At 34.1% G+C, this 16343-nt stretch overlaps 3 protein-coding genes across 6 annotated transcripts; 1 reads left to right on the top strand and 2 right to left on the bottom strand.

Annotated features, from left to right (window-relative positions):
- Positions 1-52: 52 nt before the first annotated feature.
- Positions 53-1583, bottom strand: LOC143198625 (vacuolar protein sorting-associated protein 26C). Of its 2 annotated transcripts, none has more exons than XM_076407966.1 (7): positions 1443-1583; positions 1271-1370; positions 1069-1212; positions 685-1012; positions 424-594; positions 250-375; positions 53-193 (listed from the first exon to the last, which is right to left on the bottom strand). In XM_076407966.1, the coding sequence occupies exons 2-7, from the start codon at positions 1325-1327 to the stop codon at positions 111-113; spliced, it is 909 nt and encodes a 302-aa protein (XP_076264081.1). In that variant the 5' UTR covers positions 1328-1370; positions 1443-1583; the 3' UTR covers positions 53-110. The 2 variants fall into 2 exon arrangements, with proteins under 2 accessions (XP_076264081.1, XP_076264082.1); XM_076407967.1 differs by having other exon boundaries at positions 1069-1218; positions 1443-1552.
- LOC143198626 (uncharacterized) lies at positions 1416-2202 on the top strand. Of its 2 annotated transcripts, none has more exons than XM_076407968.1 (2): positions 1416-1552; positions 1603-2202. In XM_076407968.1, the coding sequence occupies exon 2, from the start codon at positions 1723-1725 to the stop codon at positions 2155-2157; it is 435 nt and encodes a 144-aa protein (XP_076264083.1). In that variant the 5' UTR covers positions 1416-1552; positions 1603-1722; the 3' UTR covers positions 2158-2202. Both variants share the same exon structure in this region, with proteins under 2 accessions (XP_076264083.1, XP_076264084.1).
- Positions 2143-15169, bottom strand: LOC143198623 (transmembrane protein 145). Of its 2 annotated transcripts, XR_013006258.1 has the most exons (7): positions 14599-15142; positions 13965-14228; positions 13772-13907; positions 13295-13432; positions 12978-13233; positions 4753-4829; positions 4555-4693 (listed from the first exon to the last, which is right to left on the bottom strand). XR_013006258.1 is itself a non-coding variant. In XM_076407964.1 (6 exons), exons 1-6 carry the CDS (start codon positions 15072-15074, stop codon positions 3608-3610), a joined length of 1509 nt encoding a protein of 502 aa, XP_076264079.1. In that variant the 5' UTR covers positions 15075-15169; the 3' UTR covers positions 2143-3607. The 2 variants fall into 2 exon arrangements, 1 of the variants encoding a protein (XP_076264079.1); XM_076407964.1 differs by lacking the exons at positions 4555-4693; positions 4753-4829 and adding an exon at positions 2143-3846 and having other exon boundaries at positions 14599-15169.
- Between the last annotated feature and the right edge of the window lie 1174 nt (positions 15170-16343).

Below are 16343 nucleotides of genomic sequence, written 5' to 3'. Positions count from 1 at the left end.
AGTATATTTTCTTAAACCTGTTGCCCGTGAAATTGAATTAAAAATATTTCAGTAAAAACATATATGTAATATATTTACAATAAATATAAAAATTTACAGACATATAAAACTTATTCTCTTACAAGTATTATAGGAAAGTTGTTAGTAATTAGATGATCATCTTCAAAAACCACCACAATATTGACTTCAAATTCTACAAAAAAAATTTATAAATAAATCCAAAAATATATATATATAATTCAAACAAACCAATTTTAAAGTTAGTTGTTATCAATGTTGGACACGCAAATAGACGAGGAAAAACCATATAAATTAGGATAGGGATATTTTGAGGTACATCCCCATCTCCTATTTGAATATTCTGTATTTCAGTTGCTAAAAATGTTTCTATGCATAATGGTATACAGATATATAAAATCTTACCTTCTCTAGCATATCCTTCAGCACAACCGCAAGTTTCAACTCTTACTAATTGTAACTCTATAGATCTTATAGGTGATGCGCAACGAACTAAAGTTAATTGACCTCTAAATGGTTTTACAATATTACAGCATACTGTATCTAAATATCCTCGAAGTAAAAAGTCCGGTGCTCCTAAAATCAGTGAAATTAATTTGCGAAATGAATGATAGATATTATCAAAGGTTTTACTAATAATTTACATTTCTTATTTTATTACATTACCTGATCCACCAGAAGCCAAATTAGCAGGACTTAACTCAAAACTTACTGGTTTTCTATTCTCTTTTAATGGCAATTGGGGACAATTTGTAACACCTGCCTTATAATGAACCAAAAATTGTTGACATTTTTGTAGATCTTTGTTTAAAAATGGCCTTTTCATATCACATCTGAGAGAATAACTAATATTTACATAAACTCCATGATAGGTTTCATATAGTGCTCTATTCGGTTTTGGTTTTAATGGTATTTCAAAAGGAATTTCTGTTACTCCAGAAGGCAATTTACCTTGACCACATACATCACAAACAACATTTACTAATTGAATTGGCTAAAAACAATAATCAATATATTTTACTAAATATTCATATAAGGACATAAACGAACCTTAACTGAATTGTAAAATGCTTCAATAATTCCAACATTTTTCGTACTGATCTGAAGATTTACACAACCTTCCATTGTTAATGTTATACCATCATGTTTTAAATCAGAATTTGATGATATAACCAAAACACCACTAACTAAATCCTAAAACTTCATGTAGAGAACATTTGCTTTTTTGTTATAATTTCATTTTAAAACATACACCTTCTGTATAAACTTTATCCGCACGTTTCAGCCTAATATCTAATGAAATAGACATTTCTAAATTTGTTATTTAAATTAAATAAATCAACGCTGTTCTCCTGAAAACAACTCAACGTCATTCGATATTAAATATCAATTATAGATAAATTTTGAATTAAGGTTGCACTAACCTAAAATTTTAATCATTAAAATGTCTACACATGGTCAGCAAGAAATTACTGATCCTGTAGAGCAAATGCTAAAAAAGACAGGTTGCATGGAATTACATTTTAAGGTTCAAGTTGGGTATGTAGTAAATCATGTATACAATTATTCCGGTATTTCTTTTAGGAATGCATCGCTGAAAGTCAAGACTGGAGGAAATGTCAAAACCAAGTCAGTGAATTTAAAAAGTGCATGCAACGTTATCAAGAAGAAAAAATACGACATCGAGTGTAATTATAATAGATAATGGGTCACATAATTACGAGATTTGTTACTAAAATGTTCGGGCAGTTTCTTAACCCCATACAAAGACTTCAAAATACTAGAACTAAAATGGTATTTCTAGTAAGAACGGACTTGAATATGGGGAAAGGAAAAATTGCATCTCAAGTTGCACATGCAGCCATTCAATTGTACAAAGCTTCTTTGAAAAACAAAAACCCATATTTGGATATATGGCTCACTTGGGGCCAACCAAAAATTGTACTTAAAATTGATAAAGAATGTGAAACAACTTTAGATAATGTTTACAAAGATGCTTTAAAAAATAATTTAACAACTTGTAAGATCCATGATAGTGGAAAGACCCAAATAGAAAGCGGTAGTTTAACAGTAGTGGCAATAGGTCCAAATAGAGCGGAAGATATTGATAAAATAACTAGTCAGTTTAAGTTATTGTAGTCTTTATTTTATAAGAATATTCCTTTAATAAATTTTGTAACTTGATCGATGTGGCGTTTACAAATTGACACAGTCTAAGACACAAATTAGTTATTGGCAAGGATAAAGTGACAATGAACTTTGTTTTATATACAATTAAAATATGATCAGGGTTAGTTTTTAAAATTTACAATAAATTTTGGCAGTAAATTTAAGATATGTGGATGGTTAATTGCCAATTATAAACAAATATTGCCAAGAATCTATTAAAAATAATTCTACAGAAATCAAAAAATGCATATTCAATATATAAAGTGAATATAATTAGAAATGTTAACGTTACTTTTTTTGCCTATATATAATGTTTTCTGTGCAAATATACTTTTAGTAATAATAATAATAGATTTGCTTATTATCTCATAGTTATGGTCAGCATACATATATATCTAATATACATAAAAAAACATTTATGTGCTACTTATAGTAAGAAAATGTTGTGGGATGACATCGGTGATACCTTAAGATCAACTACATGAATAAAAACAGGTTTAAATATAAAACTAGACAGAATTATCACATCAGGAAATTGCAAATTACACAACAAATACTCTAATTTCTTAACCTAAATTTCATTAGATAATTTATTGGCACTATTGCACTCATTAAAACATCAACAATTGGAACACTTACATTGACACAGCACAGTCATTTTTATGTTAGCCTTGGTCCAAACAATCAGGAACCGTTTGACGCGGCGCACTATTGTTTTAAAAACACTAAATCAAGATGGCGCAGGCGTCAGATGGATCCGTGATCAATCAAATCTAAATGGTAGACAGACCTATTATTTGAATATTGTCCAAATTACAAAAATGTGTATGTACTCATTTCGCCCTTTAAGTTATCATCGTTTATAATGTGAACATTTCCCTATGCTGTATGTCCTTGCCAATGCAATTAAAACCGATCATAAATGTAAGCTATAATCACAGAATCAACAAAATAGTTTTTATAAATTCATCTTAAAAATTATAGGATGTTTACATATCAAATAACTGCCTTTCGAGTGCGTTTTTTACAATTTTATATACAATAGTGTTGATGGATCTTACTAATATGGCATAAGAATGAACAATCTTACTCAACTAAACTATCATCAAAGGGATCTCTGGAAATGGTGGAAAATCCATCTTGAATTTTCCAAAGATACAGTGCATACATAAAATAATATTTAAAACTTATCATTAACTATTTACACACACCTCATAAGAATCATCTGGTATTGTGGAAAGAACCTTATTGTTGTCTTTCACAAATCTAGTAAGTTTCATTTTTGTGTAAAAATAAAATAGATTCCTTCTAATCACATTTCCCTATACATTTTTGTTATCAATCTCCTAACATCGCCATTACAACAATAACTAAAAATTTTCCCTGATTGAAACTGCACTTGTTACAACTATTTGTCTGTTCAAGCTTGTACTGATTTGTTTTTTGGCGGGTCTTCATATCGACCTATATCTAAGGAACCCATACTGCTCAGTGAAGTGTATGAATTATTGACTATGTGAGGTGCCTCATTAAATTCATCCAATTCCTCTAAATCTGCTGACGAAGGCCCCTTTAGAAGGAAATATTGTTCAGAACGCGTAGGCCACAACAGATGAGCCATTACGCAATAGGCGAAACAATCTGCGGAATATGTTATACCTGCAACAAAATTCAGTATCAAAGTAATGATTGTAATTAATCGATTACATTTTTTAATTTCCTTCAAGGAGGGAGGATCAAATTTAAACGATAATTTTATAAAATAAATTTATTGATCAATGGTATACACAAACTAAACATTTAACATTTTCAATGTAGTAACCTCCGTGCTCTACATACTTTTGCCACCGATTTGGAAGCTTGAATTAAACAAGGCTTGAGTCAAAGGACAGTTGAAAGCACTTTTCCAGCTGAGGGTCAGGTTTTGGCTTTGACCGGCTAGCCCTCATCCTTTCTTCGCCACTCCTTACTCGCCATTTTCGATTCGGGAGTGTAATGGTGAAGCCACATCTCATCACAAGTGACAATACTTGTCGAAATCGATTTAGAAGTCTTTCACTGATCTTCGATTCTGATTCGACACTGATTCGGTCAACAACCTCGGAACCCAGCGAGCTAATTTTTCTAAAGTCAAGTTGATTAGTGATATCCAGTTCTGTAGGATTTCTTTAATCCTTAACCGGCGATCACCTTCAATAAGCTCTCGAACATCACGGATGTTGACATTTGTGAGACTTGTTCGTGGGAGACGATCGTGACTTTCAATTTCGACACGTTCTCGCCCACCACTTAACTCTTCGACCCATGTATACATCCGATTCTGAGACAGTGTAGCATCCCCAAACTGTGCCTTCGAACGAGTGATAATTTCCAATGGTTTAACGCCTTCATTGGCTAAAAACTTTATGATGATGCGTTGTGCAACAAACGAAGGTACCTCGCGCTAAGTCATGGCTGTACTACGGAGAAAACCGAGTACAGCTACCCACACCGGTTTCCCCGCTTCCTATAAACCAAAGAATCCTCTAGATTGGAATTACGTGCTAAGTTAGATAGTACAATTACCGTTTATATTTGATTCTTCCTCGTAGCTTAAGTAACATTTCCAAGATGTTAAAAAATATAAATTCAGACTGCAGATCCTATCTCAGATATAAGAGAGACTAATATTAAAAATATTATTAGGAAGGTAGCTAACACTAAGTCTTTAAATTCATTAAAAAATCAAAGTATTTCCTGATAGTATAAGATTATAATATGCGATATATATATATATATATATATATATATATATATATATATATATATATATATATATATATGCGATTAGGAAAAACAGAAATTACTTTTTTTCCAATCTTATACCTGATCCTGCGCTTGCAACTGCTTATATTTCAGTAAATTAGTTTAACATTTTACCGATAAAAGAAAAACCTGCAGTTACTCAGAATATAGACATTCAGAGGTTTAAGTAATTGACGAATTGGGTAACAACAGGAAAACTTGAGTGAAGAACATATTAACTAAATATACCCAGTTTGTTTTCAGTAGAGAAAAATAGTAAACATGTGGGGCCCATACTTACGAACAAAGGAACATTCAAAATAGTGGGTTTATGAACTTGCAAGATAATAAAATTGACCAACTTTGATGGTTTTCACGTAAGAAATTATGTGGAACTATGGAACACTATGTTAAAAAAAAATTCTACTTAAAACAATCTATCTTGCTATTATTCACCACATATAATTCTTACAAATGCCAAATATAAGAACTTTTGGTGTATCCATATTTTAGAATCCTACTTAGTGGAACCTACTGTTTAACGTGGGCTTTAAACAGTTAAGCTTACCGACTAGCCAGCGGCTAACTTACAGACCAGCTCTTATGTTATCCAGTCTTATGAATTGGTTGACCCTGACTGGGGGTGTTAAGATTTGATTGCTGTATCTAACATATTGCCTGAAGCAAGATTGATCTCGATAGAATTTGGATTAACCGTTAAAAATAACTTGTGCCTAAATTTAGGAATTGTATACAGGAGCCTTAGTTGTTCAATCTTCTAAAAGAATTTGCGCTTATCATTGCTCGGCGGCAAGCATTTTTGCTTAAAACAGTTCTTAATGTGTCATGTAATACTATGAGATGTTTACCGTACATTTTTTTATTAAAAGAGTTTCATTTCAGCAAAGGAACCCATTTGCTCATAAAAGGAGCAATCAACAAATTGATTCACCGGGTCAAAAGGGTAAAAATGTACATTTAGAATGTTCCCCCAATTAAGGATAAATATTTATATTTCTAATATTTTTTTAAATTTGTTTTTACAGTCCATCAGCCTCTTGTGCTATTTAGGGTCGACTACAATGTAGTATTTAATTTAAATATAATATGCAATACAGTAAATATAAAACATATAATATAACAATGTATAGCAGCACAAATAAAATGTACAATTAGTTAAAGGCAAAATATTTAGAAAAACAAATTAAAGCGTAAAAGGATATAAATATCTCATTTCTCAGTCAATGTTACAAGTGTTGGAGCAGGTCCGTGGCTGTCAAAAAGTCCATCAGCAAATCTAATTACTCAGGTTGGACCAGTTACTTTAATGACCTCGGCATCTCGAGTTGCTGCCTTAGAACTACATATTTCTGACAGTCTATATCCTGCTCGCTAAAAAGTCGGCTTTTTCATTTCCGGGTATTCACCTATGATAGGGAACCAGAAGTATGTAATCCTTACCCCCTTCTTTTGTAAAGTTGTGTGCAGCTCTCTTATATATTTAACCAGAGGGTGGACTGAGTTTGCCGATCTCAGACTCTCCAAGGAACTTTTTGACTCTGTTATTATGAGTGTTGGTCCGTTCATCAATGTAGAATATTCATCTTGTAGACAGCCAGCCATCTTCATGGACAAGTCTATATGTATATTCAAGAATTGCCATGGTGATATAGCCGTGATTTTGTTGCCTGCAGGTGGGATCATAATCACTAGTTGATTGCAAGTTATCCGAAAAACTGACGACGGACATGCATGCCTTTTTTGTTGTGGAGATTTTGTCTCTGTTTTCAGAGAAGAAAGAGACAAATTGGCAACTTGGCAAATTCGGGGTGATATCTAAGAGAGGTTGCGTAATTCATTAGTAGGAATTCTCTCCATGCCTCACATTGTAGGTTTTCAACCGGGCTAGTGCAGAATGCTCCCAATATAATTCTCAATGCGGTGTTTTGAACCGAGTCTAGTTTCTTCACACAGGACGGGGTTGCGATAATATAGCACTGGCTGCCATAGTTTAGCTTACTTCTTATTAATGCTTTGTATATATTGTTTAATGATATTCGATGTGCTCCCCAATAGTGATTAAAGAGTCTTAAGTAAGCGTAAATTTGATAAACATTTTGCCTTAATATAATTTATGTGTGACAGCCAGTTTAGCCTATGATCAAATACCAGACCAAGTAATTTATGTTCCGACTTGTTTGTCAAATTCTTACCACCCATTGTTAGTGTAGTCATCAGTGGGCAGTTCCTACGTCTGCAAAGGTGGACACTTACGGACTTTTCAGTTAAGAACTTCAGACCATTTTGTTTAGCCCATATAGGTATTTTATTAAAGCATTTCTGTAGAAGGTGTTGGCTATACTTATGATCTGTATTCCTGTGATATATAATCACGTCGTCCGCATAAATCCGAGTGTTAATGTGGACAGGGACAATCTCGTTTATTGAGTTCATAGCAATAATATATAATAAATATAAATATTTCTAATCAGTCTCTGTTCAATAAAAATCAATATTATCACAGCAGAGAGTCCATTCAGACAGAATATTAATCTCGTGTCAAACTTATAGTGGCAAATTCTCGTCAGAAATTAGGGTTTCAAGAGAGTGACAGTTGACTATCTATCAGTGGTAAATTTTAAATATTTTAAAGAATAAATGTTAAATAATCAAGCAAAGTGTTGTAAAAGCAATATTTGGAATATCGGGGGCTGTGGTTGCGAGATGTTGACCAAGGTTGATGTGTCGCAGCGTGATGAACCCGGGGTCCCAGTAGTGTGATGTTCTATGTCCTTTTCTATAAACTATGGAAGTACATAAAATAGAAAATAAAAATACGGTCCAGTACCAGCAGATTCAGAACTCTAGTACCGGTCGAGACCGTGGGTGGTCGCGCAGGCCCCGCTCGACCGTTAGCCGTCTATTGCGCAGCAGTTCCGGTAGGTGACCAGGCCGGAATGCAGGCAACAACTGGCACTCAGAATATAGGTCTAAAAAGACCCAGGAGAGAGATATAATTTTTAGACAGGAAGACTATGATGGTCACTTTATAATACTTTCAGAGAGTGATCTATTGAAAGGTCTATCTCCGTTTATTATACATAGAGAATTATTATCTGCAGTGGGCGAATTGAAGTCTGTGAAAAAGTTGAGAAATGGAACTATACTAGTAATGGTAGCTAATTCTAGGCAATCAGAGAAAGTTTTAAAACTTAAAAAGCTGCATAATATAGAAGTAACTGTTGTCCCACAAACCACACTGAAATTCTGTAAAGGCGTGATATCAAGTAGGAACTTGTCTGTGTGTATGGATGAAGAAATTTTGCAGCGTCTTATATCGCAGGGAGTAATATCGGTTAAGCCAATTGTTTCGAGAAAGAATGGAGATAACATAGAAACCAACAGTTTCATCCTTACCTTCAGAAAAGATCGTATCCCCGATACGATAAAAGCGGGATATCTTAGTCTGAGGGTTAGGCAGTATATTCTAAATCCAATGAGATGTTATCAGTGTCAGAGATTTGGACATGTGTCTATTAACTGCACGTACATACCTACTTGTCCCTCCTGTGGGAAAAATTTGCATGGTGAAAATGAATGTTCTCCATTGCCTCATTGTATAAATTGTGGACAGGAGCACTCTCCAGATATAGTGGATGCCTAGTTTATAAAGAAGAATTTTTGATACAAATAATTAAGGTACAGGAAAATATCTCATATTTTATAACCAGAAATTTAGCTAAGCAGCAACAAGGAAAAACACAGATGAAGTTTGCCAATGCTGTCAAAAAGACTTATGTTACCATAGCCACCCGATGTGATATGGACAAAAATGAACTTAAGGTAGCACCTACATTGAAATCATCCACCTCCACTAGTGGGGCTCTCAAAACTAAGGATGAAACCCCTATTGAAAGCATATTGGAAACACATCAAGGAGCCCCTCCTCCATCACACCGAAGATTTTCGCCGGCCCGGGTTGCCTCGGGTGGGGGGATCGATCCCTTTCCCATCCTACTACCAACCCCCACTCCCATTCGTCCCGGTCTTCATTCCAACGGAGAGGGTACACCCATTCTAAGCAATCAGACAAGGGTAAAGAAATACAGACTGTCTCCGAAAACAGCCGGAACCCCATGCCTGGATCCTCGCGTGGCAAACAATTGTGCACGTCCTTCTGGAGGTATTGCAATCTTAATCTATAACGACATATATGTAGAAGAACTGAACATGGTAACGGAACTGAAAGCGATGGCAATCAGAACACATCTAGCAGGAAGAAATATAACACTATGTAACCTATATCTGTTTCCATCAGCGAATGTCGACAGAACGAACTTTGATTATATTATAACTCAATTACCAAGCCCCAAAATCATAATGGGAGACCTCAATGCACATTCACGTAAGTGGGGATCGTCATTTTACAATCAAAGAGGCTGATGGCTGATGGAGGAAATTGCCAAGAATACTCTATACATAATGAAAGATGGGTCACCCACATTTGTATCGACCTTTTCAGGCAATTTATCATGTCTGGATCTGAGATTATGCTCTTCATCACTGGTGGGGTTGGCGAGATGGACTACCATCGCTGATCTGCATGATAGCGATCATTTCCCTGCTTTGATAGAACTTACAGATTCAATAAAAACATCACCTACAACAAGGCTGATCATTAGAGGCATAAACTGTGATAATTTTAGATAGCAAATAAAAATCGAAAAAATTTCCGAGGACGTGGACACTAGTGTGGAGGAATTTACAACCTCTATCATAAAAGCAGCCAAGGAGTCCACTCCCGCCATTACTACAGGAACAAATAGATTACCAGTACCATGGTGGAACAAGAACTACGCCAGAGTTATAAAGGACAGAAGAAAGGCTCTCAACCGGTTTAAATTAAACCCTGACGACTGAATATTTTGTAAATTACAAAAGAACAAAAGCAATCGCCCGAAAAATCATAAGGCAATAGAAGATCAACTACTGGAGAAAATTTACTAGCAGTCTCACTCCACAAACTCCAACCCATGAGTTGTGGAGGAAAGTAAGAATGCTGAAGGGCATCCCACCGCCTAAAATCCCAGCGATAATAGACGGAAATTATCGATTTGCGGACGACTACGAGATATCGGACTTGTTTGCAACACACTACCACACCATACTAAACACACACGGGGAGAGCGGCGGATCTGAGGAGATTGGGGACGCTTGGTTGATTGGAGCTTGATAGAACTTTAAACAAAGGCAGGAATACGTCTTGCGGACCTGACGAAATTAATTTCTCCAAGAATCTCGCACATTTCCAACTAATTCACCTGCATTAAAATATACAATGACATTTGGAGTCAAGGACAACTGCCTCTAAAATGGAAACAATCGCTTATGATACCTATACATAAACCGGGTAAACCGAGACATTCAGTTAAGAGCTATAGACCTATTGCCCTAACTAGTCATTTGTGTAAAACACTAGAATGTATGGTCTGCAGTAGACTCATATATCTAATTAAAAATCAGAAATTACAGAATGATCGTCAATTGAGATTCTTAGAAGGATACTTCACACTTGATCATCTGGTAGAATTCCAGGAGGAGCTATGTGAAGCATTCAATGTCCCGAATTGTGACCATGTGACCGCCGTCTTCATCGATTTAGAAAAAGCTTTTGATACCATAAAAATCTACAGTATTCAAAAACAACTTTTGAAATGGAAAATAGGAGGGAATAGTTCAGAATGCCACCTTGAGAATTATACTGGGACCATATCACACCAGCCTGGTTGAGAGCCTTCAATGTGAGGCAGAAATTCCATCACTTGGATCACGACTAGAGCTCCTTCTCATGAACTATGCAAGCTCAGTCAGATTTCATCCAGAGCTAAGTCAGTTCAACTACTTCTTCTCTAACAACCTAGACAACAACACTACAATAAGAAATCATACAAGTCCGTCATCAGTATTTCGTGGGATTTACAATCGACTGAAAACAACAATACCTGCTACAGTCAACAGGATTGTGACAATACCACCCTGGCAGTACTCCAATATATCTATAGACCTATTCATGAAGGTACTAAACACAGAATATATTAGCTCCTCCATAGTAAAACAGTTCTTCGCCCAGACACTTGAGAATTACCCAAATCATTTCGCCGTTTATACGGATGGTTCTAAACGGAGAGATTTCGTTGGTGCCGCATACACTTTGGGATTGTTGGAGGAGCACTTTTGGCTTCTTACAATTACTAGCATTTTTTCCGCGGAGCTTTTGGCCCTTTATAAGTGCTGTCAGTGGGCGCATCAATACTTGTGGTATCAGACTCAATGAGTTCTTTAGACAGTCTGATTTCAGTAAAAACAGTCCACCCTCTAGTTATAGCTATCAAAGAGCTACATACAATACTGGAAAGGAGGGGAGTAAGAATAAATTATCTATGGGTTCCCTCTCTTAGGGGAATTCCCGGTAACGAAAGAGCCGACTATCTGGCAAGCAGAAAGGAAGATTCTATTCAGTAAGGAAGACGCTAAAATACATAAAAAAAACTATATACAAAAAATTGTATCAACTAAATTGGGATTTCCTTATGGAAAATAACAAGTTGTGGGAAATCAAGGGAGTTTTTCATCAATCTCCTAATATTAACAATCTCAATAGGTTCCAATTGAGCATCCTTGCTCGGCTGCGAATAGGACATAGCAGACTAACGCATGAGCATCTGTTAAAAGGAAGAGACCTCCCACAATGTGACGAATGCCGAACACAACATAGTGTCAGGCACATCCTTCTGGAGTGTGAAAAGTTTGAGGTACTGACAGGGCAGCTCGGAATGCCAAGGTCATTAAAACAACTGATCCAAACCAAGCATTTGTATATGCTTTTCAACTTTTTAACAGCCGCTGGATTGATACACCTTTTGTAATTCTTCTCTATTGTAATTTGTATAGTATATTGTTTTTGAATATCATTGTCATTTTTGTATACTTTATTTAAAAATACATTGTAAGTCGACCCTAAATAGCCCAAGAGACTGAGGAGCTATTAAAATAATAAATAAATAAATCGTCAGAAATTATCATTTTTATTCAAATTCTATTTAAACTTGACCTATTTTAATCTTATCTTTTCATCATAACATGAATTAAAATTGTATTTATAGATCTCAGTCATTTCTCTTTGTTTTTAATCCTATCTTATCAGAACTTATATTAAAATTTTTTAATCGAAAAAAGTATTTGTGAATTAATTTATGAAGAGAAAATAAAATTATTGTTTAATTCAATGTGTATCAATTCCACATATTTTACCAGTTACATCTGTGGACGAGACAAGAAGCACATATAAAAAGACTTCAGGAAATTAGTGGTAAAACTGCGAATAATACTTAATGAGCTTAAATCTGTTCCTATCAAGTTTAAGAACAATATACAAACAACCCACAAAATAATTCCAAGCATTAAGTAGGGTATTAGATCAGACATTGAACTTGAAGAAACATATACAAAATAAATTAGCCGAGCTGAAAATAAAATATAGTTTTGTTCGCTCCTTGGAATATGCTTAAAAATATCAATATGTCATACAAGTAATAGAATGAAATATTAAACATATTCAAAACATTTCAGTACAATATATTGTGTAAAAGAGTGAAAGTACCTTCATGATCGTTTGTAAACTAAAGATCAAACCCTGTACACTACAGCTCACTGTTGCATGAAATATAGTGAACGGGAACTAATTTAGTGCTGAATTAATGATTAATGTAGGACTCCAGTTTCAACACAGAATTAAATAAAAAAATCTCATGTCAAACAAAATGTGTTATATAATACGACTAATGCCGCACTGTCCATTCCAATAAACCGGTTTGTTGTTTACTGATGTAGTTTATATTATAAGGGCCTCCTATATAACAGGTATTTGAATTCTGGGTGTCGCTCCCATAAAAACTGACACAAGACATTCATGGTAATAATTCACACAAAATAAAATAAACACATACCTAATAGTAATTTAAATCTCCATAATGCTGATACATGTAAGGCAATAACAGCTAAAATAGGTAAGTAGATAAACCACACTAAACTGGAAGCTCCAAAATGTAGGAGGAAGTTTAGTTTTTGGGTATTGTGTTCATACAACATGGTCGTCCGAAGCTCATAAAGGAACCAACACATTATCAGTGAACGGAATACAATCATTAACCATCCAGGCCAGGTTTGGTATTCATCTATGTCTTCTATAATATCTACCTCGGTCTGAAAAATAAAATGAATAGGCTATTAAAATATCCTTTATTTACAAAGAAAACAGACTTACCAAATTCCATACATACAATAAAATATGTACAATTCCATAACACAACCATATTGCAAAAACTAAAGGTTTCCATGTGAGTTCTAATCTGGTTACAGCCCAACCTTTTGCGAGAAGCAGCAGCAACAACATAAAAGACGTCTAAAAACAATACTAATATTATTTCATCAAAAAAATATTTTATAAATAAATACAAAAAATTAATTTTTAATTTATTTTCACTAAATTATTATTTTTATTATATGCAATGATAAATAGAAATTTTTTGAGTATGTTACATATTCAGTAGTTAATAATTAATTAAACCTACATTTAAATATTTCAATTGTATAGGTCTCACAGTTTTAAATAATACCAGCAAGTTTAAAATAAGCAATTTTGCCACATCAGCATATGTATTGTATACTTAAAATGCTATATATGACCTAATTGGCAAGAATATAAACAAAAAATGCTATCAATGTAATAATAAAAACCAACCCTAGATAAGATGTCTAAAATATCTCCAGTCATTTGAATTTTTGGATATCCTTCTCCATCCAAGGCAAATTTCATGGTGTGAATTAAGTTGAAACATAATGCTAAGAAATCCAGTAACAGACTTGCTGTAAACAGTCTACAAAAACAAAACAGAGTAATATAACAAAAATTTATTTTTGCAAGACCAACAAACCTAGTAACTGGATGTCGTTGTATTCTAACTGCGTGGCACTGTAAAGGTACAAGTACCATATAGCAAAGCCAGAAGACAATGTATAATTCTAAAGTGTTTTGTCGGTCAAATGAAAACTGATAAGTGCTAAATGCAGAATTATTTGGGTTGCCATTGACCAACCAGATATCATAATTAATCTCAAATGGTGTGTGGGGGTCATAATAGTGCCATTCACATGTTGTGGTATTATGGTAACATGCTACCATTGAGACATACCAAAATCTGTAATTTTACCATCATATAGAGTAGACAATTATATAGTCCAGAAATGATGATGAGATTGTCGAAAGTGACAAAAAAATAGAATAGATATATTCAAATAAAAATATATAATTTAAACAACTGAATCCTATTCTTAAAAATTAAATAACACGTTTATTTTATTTAAGATAAAGTATATAGTTCAGTTTTTTAGCTAACTAAATCAGATTAAAGTGAAAGTGTATAAAGTGTTATGCTTCAATAAGTAGGCTCTGTTAAATATAATAAAACTTATGTAACCTTGCTTCACTCTTTCCTTTTAAAAATCACGCAGAAGATAAGGTGAATGAAGCAAATGAAAAAAAACTTACTTTTAAATATAAATACTTACGAAGGTTGTTTAAAATCTTGTATAACATAAGTAAATTGATTATGTTTCACAACATTCCACTGATTATCTTCATCAACACATAAATGACCTTTAGCACAGGGTATTCTTCTTAAGTAATCTCTTCCATCATAACTACATTTAGGGTCGTATGCTCTTTTGTTAACTTTATTAAACATTCTTTTACAAGCTTCATCTCTGTCATATACGACACGATTTTTATAGTAATCTAAAAAATAAGACCTATCCAATACAGCAAACGTAACTGGCACCGACAAATGACTATTGGAAGTAATATTTCCGAAAATATAGCCATGGGAAATATCCGGAGAATGTCTATCGGTGTTTTGAAAGCCATACTTGATTAAAAATTTGAAAAATTCTTTTGACTTAAATGTGCCTTTTAAGTGTGTACACTCCAAATACAATATGCACTGCGTTAAAAACACAACACTACAAAGAACACTTTTATAACGCATTTTCACAAAAAATAATATTAGTTGGCATCTTCAAAATACTAAACTAAATCATATTGATAAATTGACGTTTCAGGTAGCTCGATTAAGGATATTATAATCGAAATATCTCGATTGTAGACAACTTGACTAGGCAATAATACAATTTTTATTCGAGTCGATAATGTTAAAGTGTTATTCGAATAATGATATATAATAGTGATAATGTTGACTTTAAAATATAGGATATGAGGAATATGAAGAAAAAAAAGAAATCGGAAATTTTCTATAATTTGATAAATAATCATTGAAATATATCGATTATGATGTGATATTAACATATCGACAAAATTTGTTTTTTTTAATACAGTTTTCTCTCTGTTTGAGAAACTTGAGCGGCATCTAGCAGTTGTATCAATAGTTTAGCTATTAAGTCATGGAAACTGTAACTCTAAGTATTATTACAGAGAGACGACGTATCTGCGTTATTATGCTTGTTGGTCTAGGGATCAATTTTAAATCGTTTGTTTTCAAAGGAACTTTCGAATATTTGGTTAGTCTAATTAGCGTTGTCGTCCGTGGTGAAGATATCCATTTCACCAAGATATCCAAGTTCAATACACCCCTTTAAAAATCCCAGGCTTTCATATCGAACCTTTTTCGCTATCCTATTTTCACAAGAAGAAATTTCAAAAGTTTGATACTCTCTGTTACAACCATCTACTTTGTTTAACCCAGATATGCCTGACACTATATTTCTAAGTTTTATTTTTTTTAGATTTTTCGAATATTGGAGCAAATCATATTACATTACAGTAATTAAAACAAAAAAAGATTTTTATAGCAATAATGTTCTTTTAAACGTACAGTAGGCTTTTGACAATATTAAATATAAATATTTAAAAGACAGTATTTTTTTTGTCCGTCTCGAAGAGCGGCAGATCATCTATATGACCAAACTCGGCGTCATCATAGTGAACGTCGGGATCCAGATGGGAAACGACCAGCCAGTGCAGGGCTTCAACTTTCAGCTTTTTGGGCAGCCTACGCGGTGCCTCAAATGTGCTAGGCATCACGACATTAGATCCTGTACCAAAATCCCAGAAGCATCTCCAAAGTGCAGCAACTGCGGTGAAATTCACACCGCAAACTTCATCGGTTGCAGCTGACACTCTGCTCTGAGAAAACCAAGAATTCCGACCGAATCCAGGTCTCCACAAGGTTCTGCATGGAGTAACCAAGGTGGCAGGAAGCTAGCCCTAAAACTAGCTAGCCCCACCCAGCCTGATCCAA

Source organism: Rhynchophorus ferrugineus, unplaced genomic scaffold (genome assembly GCF_030347505.1).
Source record: "Rhynchophorus ferrugineus isolate W39M unplaced genomic scaffold, kcgeb_rfMv2 rfM6, whole genome shotgun sequence".
NCBI lineage: Eukaryota > Metazoa > Arthropoda > Insecta > Coleoptera > Curculionidae > Rhynchophorus > Rhynchophorus ferrugineus.
This window is presented reverse-complemented; position numbering and strand designations above follow the sequence as displayed.

Excerpts from the sequence above, each read along its gene's own strand:
- LOC143198625 (XM_076407966.1), bottom strand. The coding sequence starts at position 1,327 with ATGTCTATTTCATTAGATATTAGGCTGAAACGTGCGGATAAAGTTTAT. Across the intron at positions 1,213-1,270 it reads ATAAAGTTTATACAGAAGGT|GATTTAGTTAGTGGTGTTTT; the intron begins GTATGTTTTAAA and ends ATGAAGTTTTAG. Across the intron at positions 376-423 it reads TGAAGGATATGCTAGAGAAG|CAACTGAAATACAGAATATT; the intron begins GTAAGATTTTAT and ends AAACATTTTTAG.
- LOC143198626 (XM_076407968.1), top strand. The coding sequence starts at position 1,723 with ATGGGTCACATAATTACGAGATTTGTTACTAAAATGTTCGGGCAGTTT.
- LOC143198623 (XM_076407964.1), bottom strand. The coding sequence starts at position 15,074 with ATGCGTTATAAAAGTGTTCTTTGTAGTGTTGTGTTTTTAACGCAGTGC. Across the intron at positions 13,908-13,964 it reads CAACGACATCCAGTTACTAG|ACTGTTTACAGCAAGTCTGT; the intron begins GTTTGTTGGTCT and ends TTGTTTTTGTAG. Across the intron at positions 13,234-13,294 it reads TATTGTATGTATGGAATTTG|ACCGAGGTAGATATTATAGA; the intron begins GTAAGTCTGTTT and ends TTTATTTTTCAG.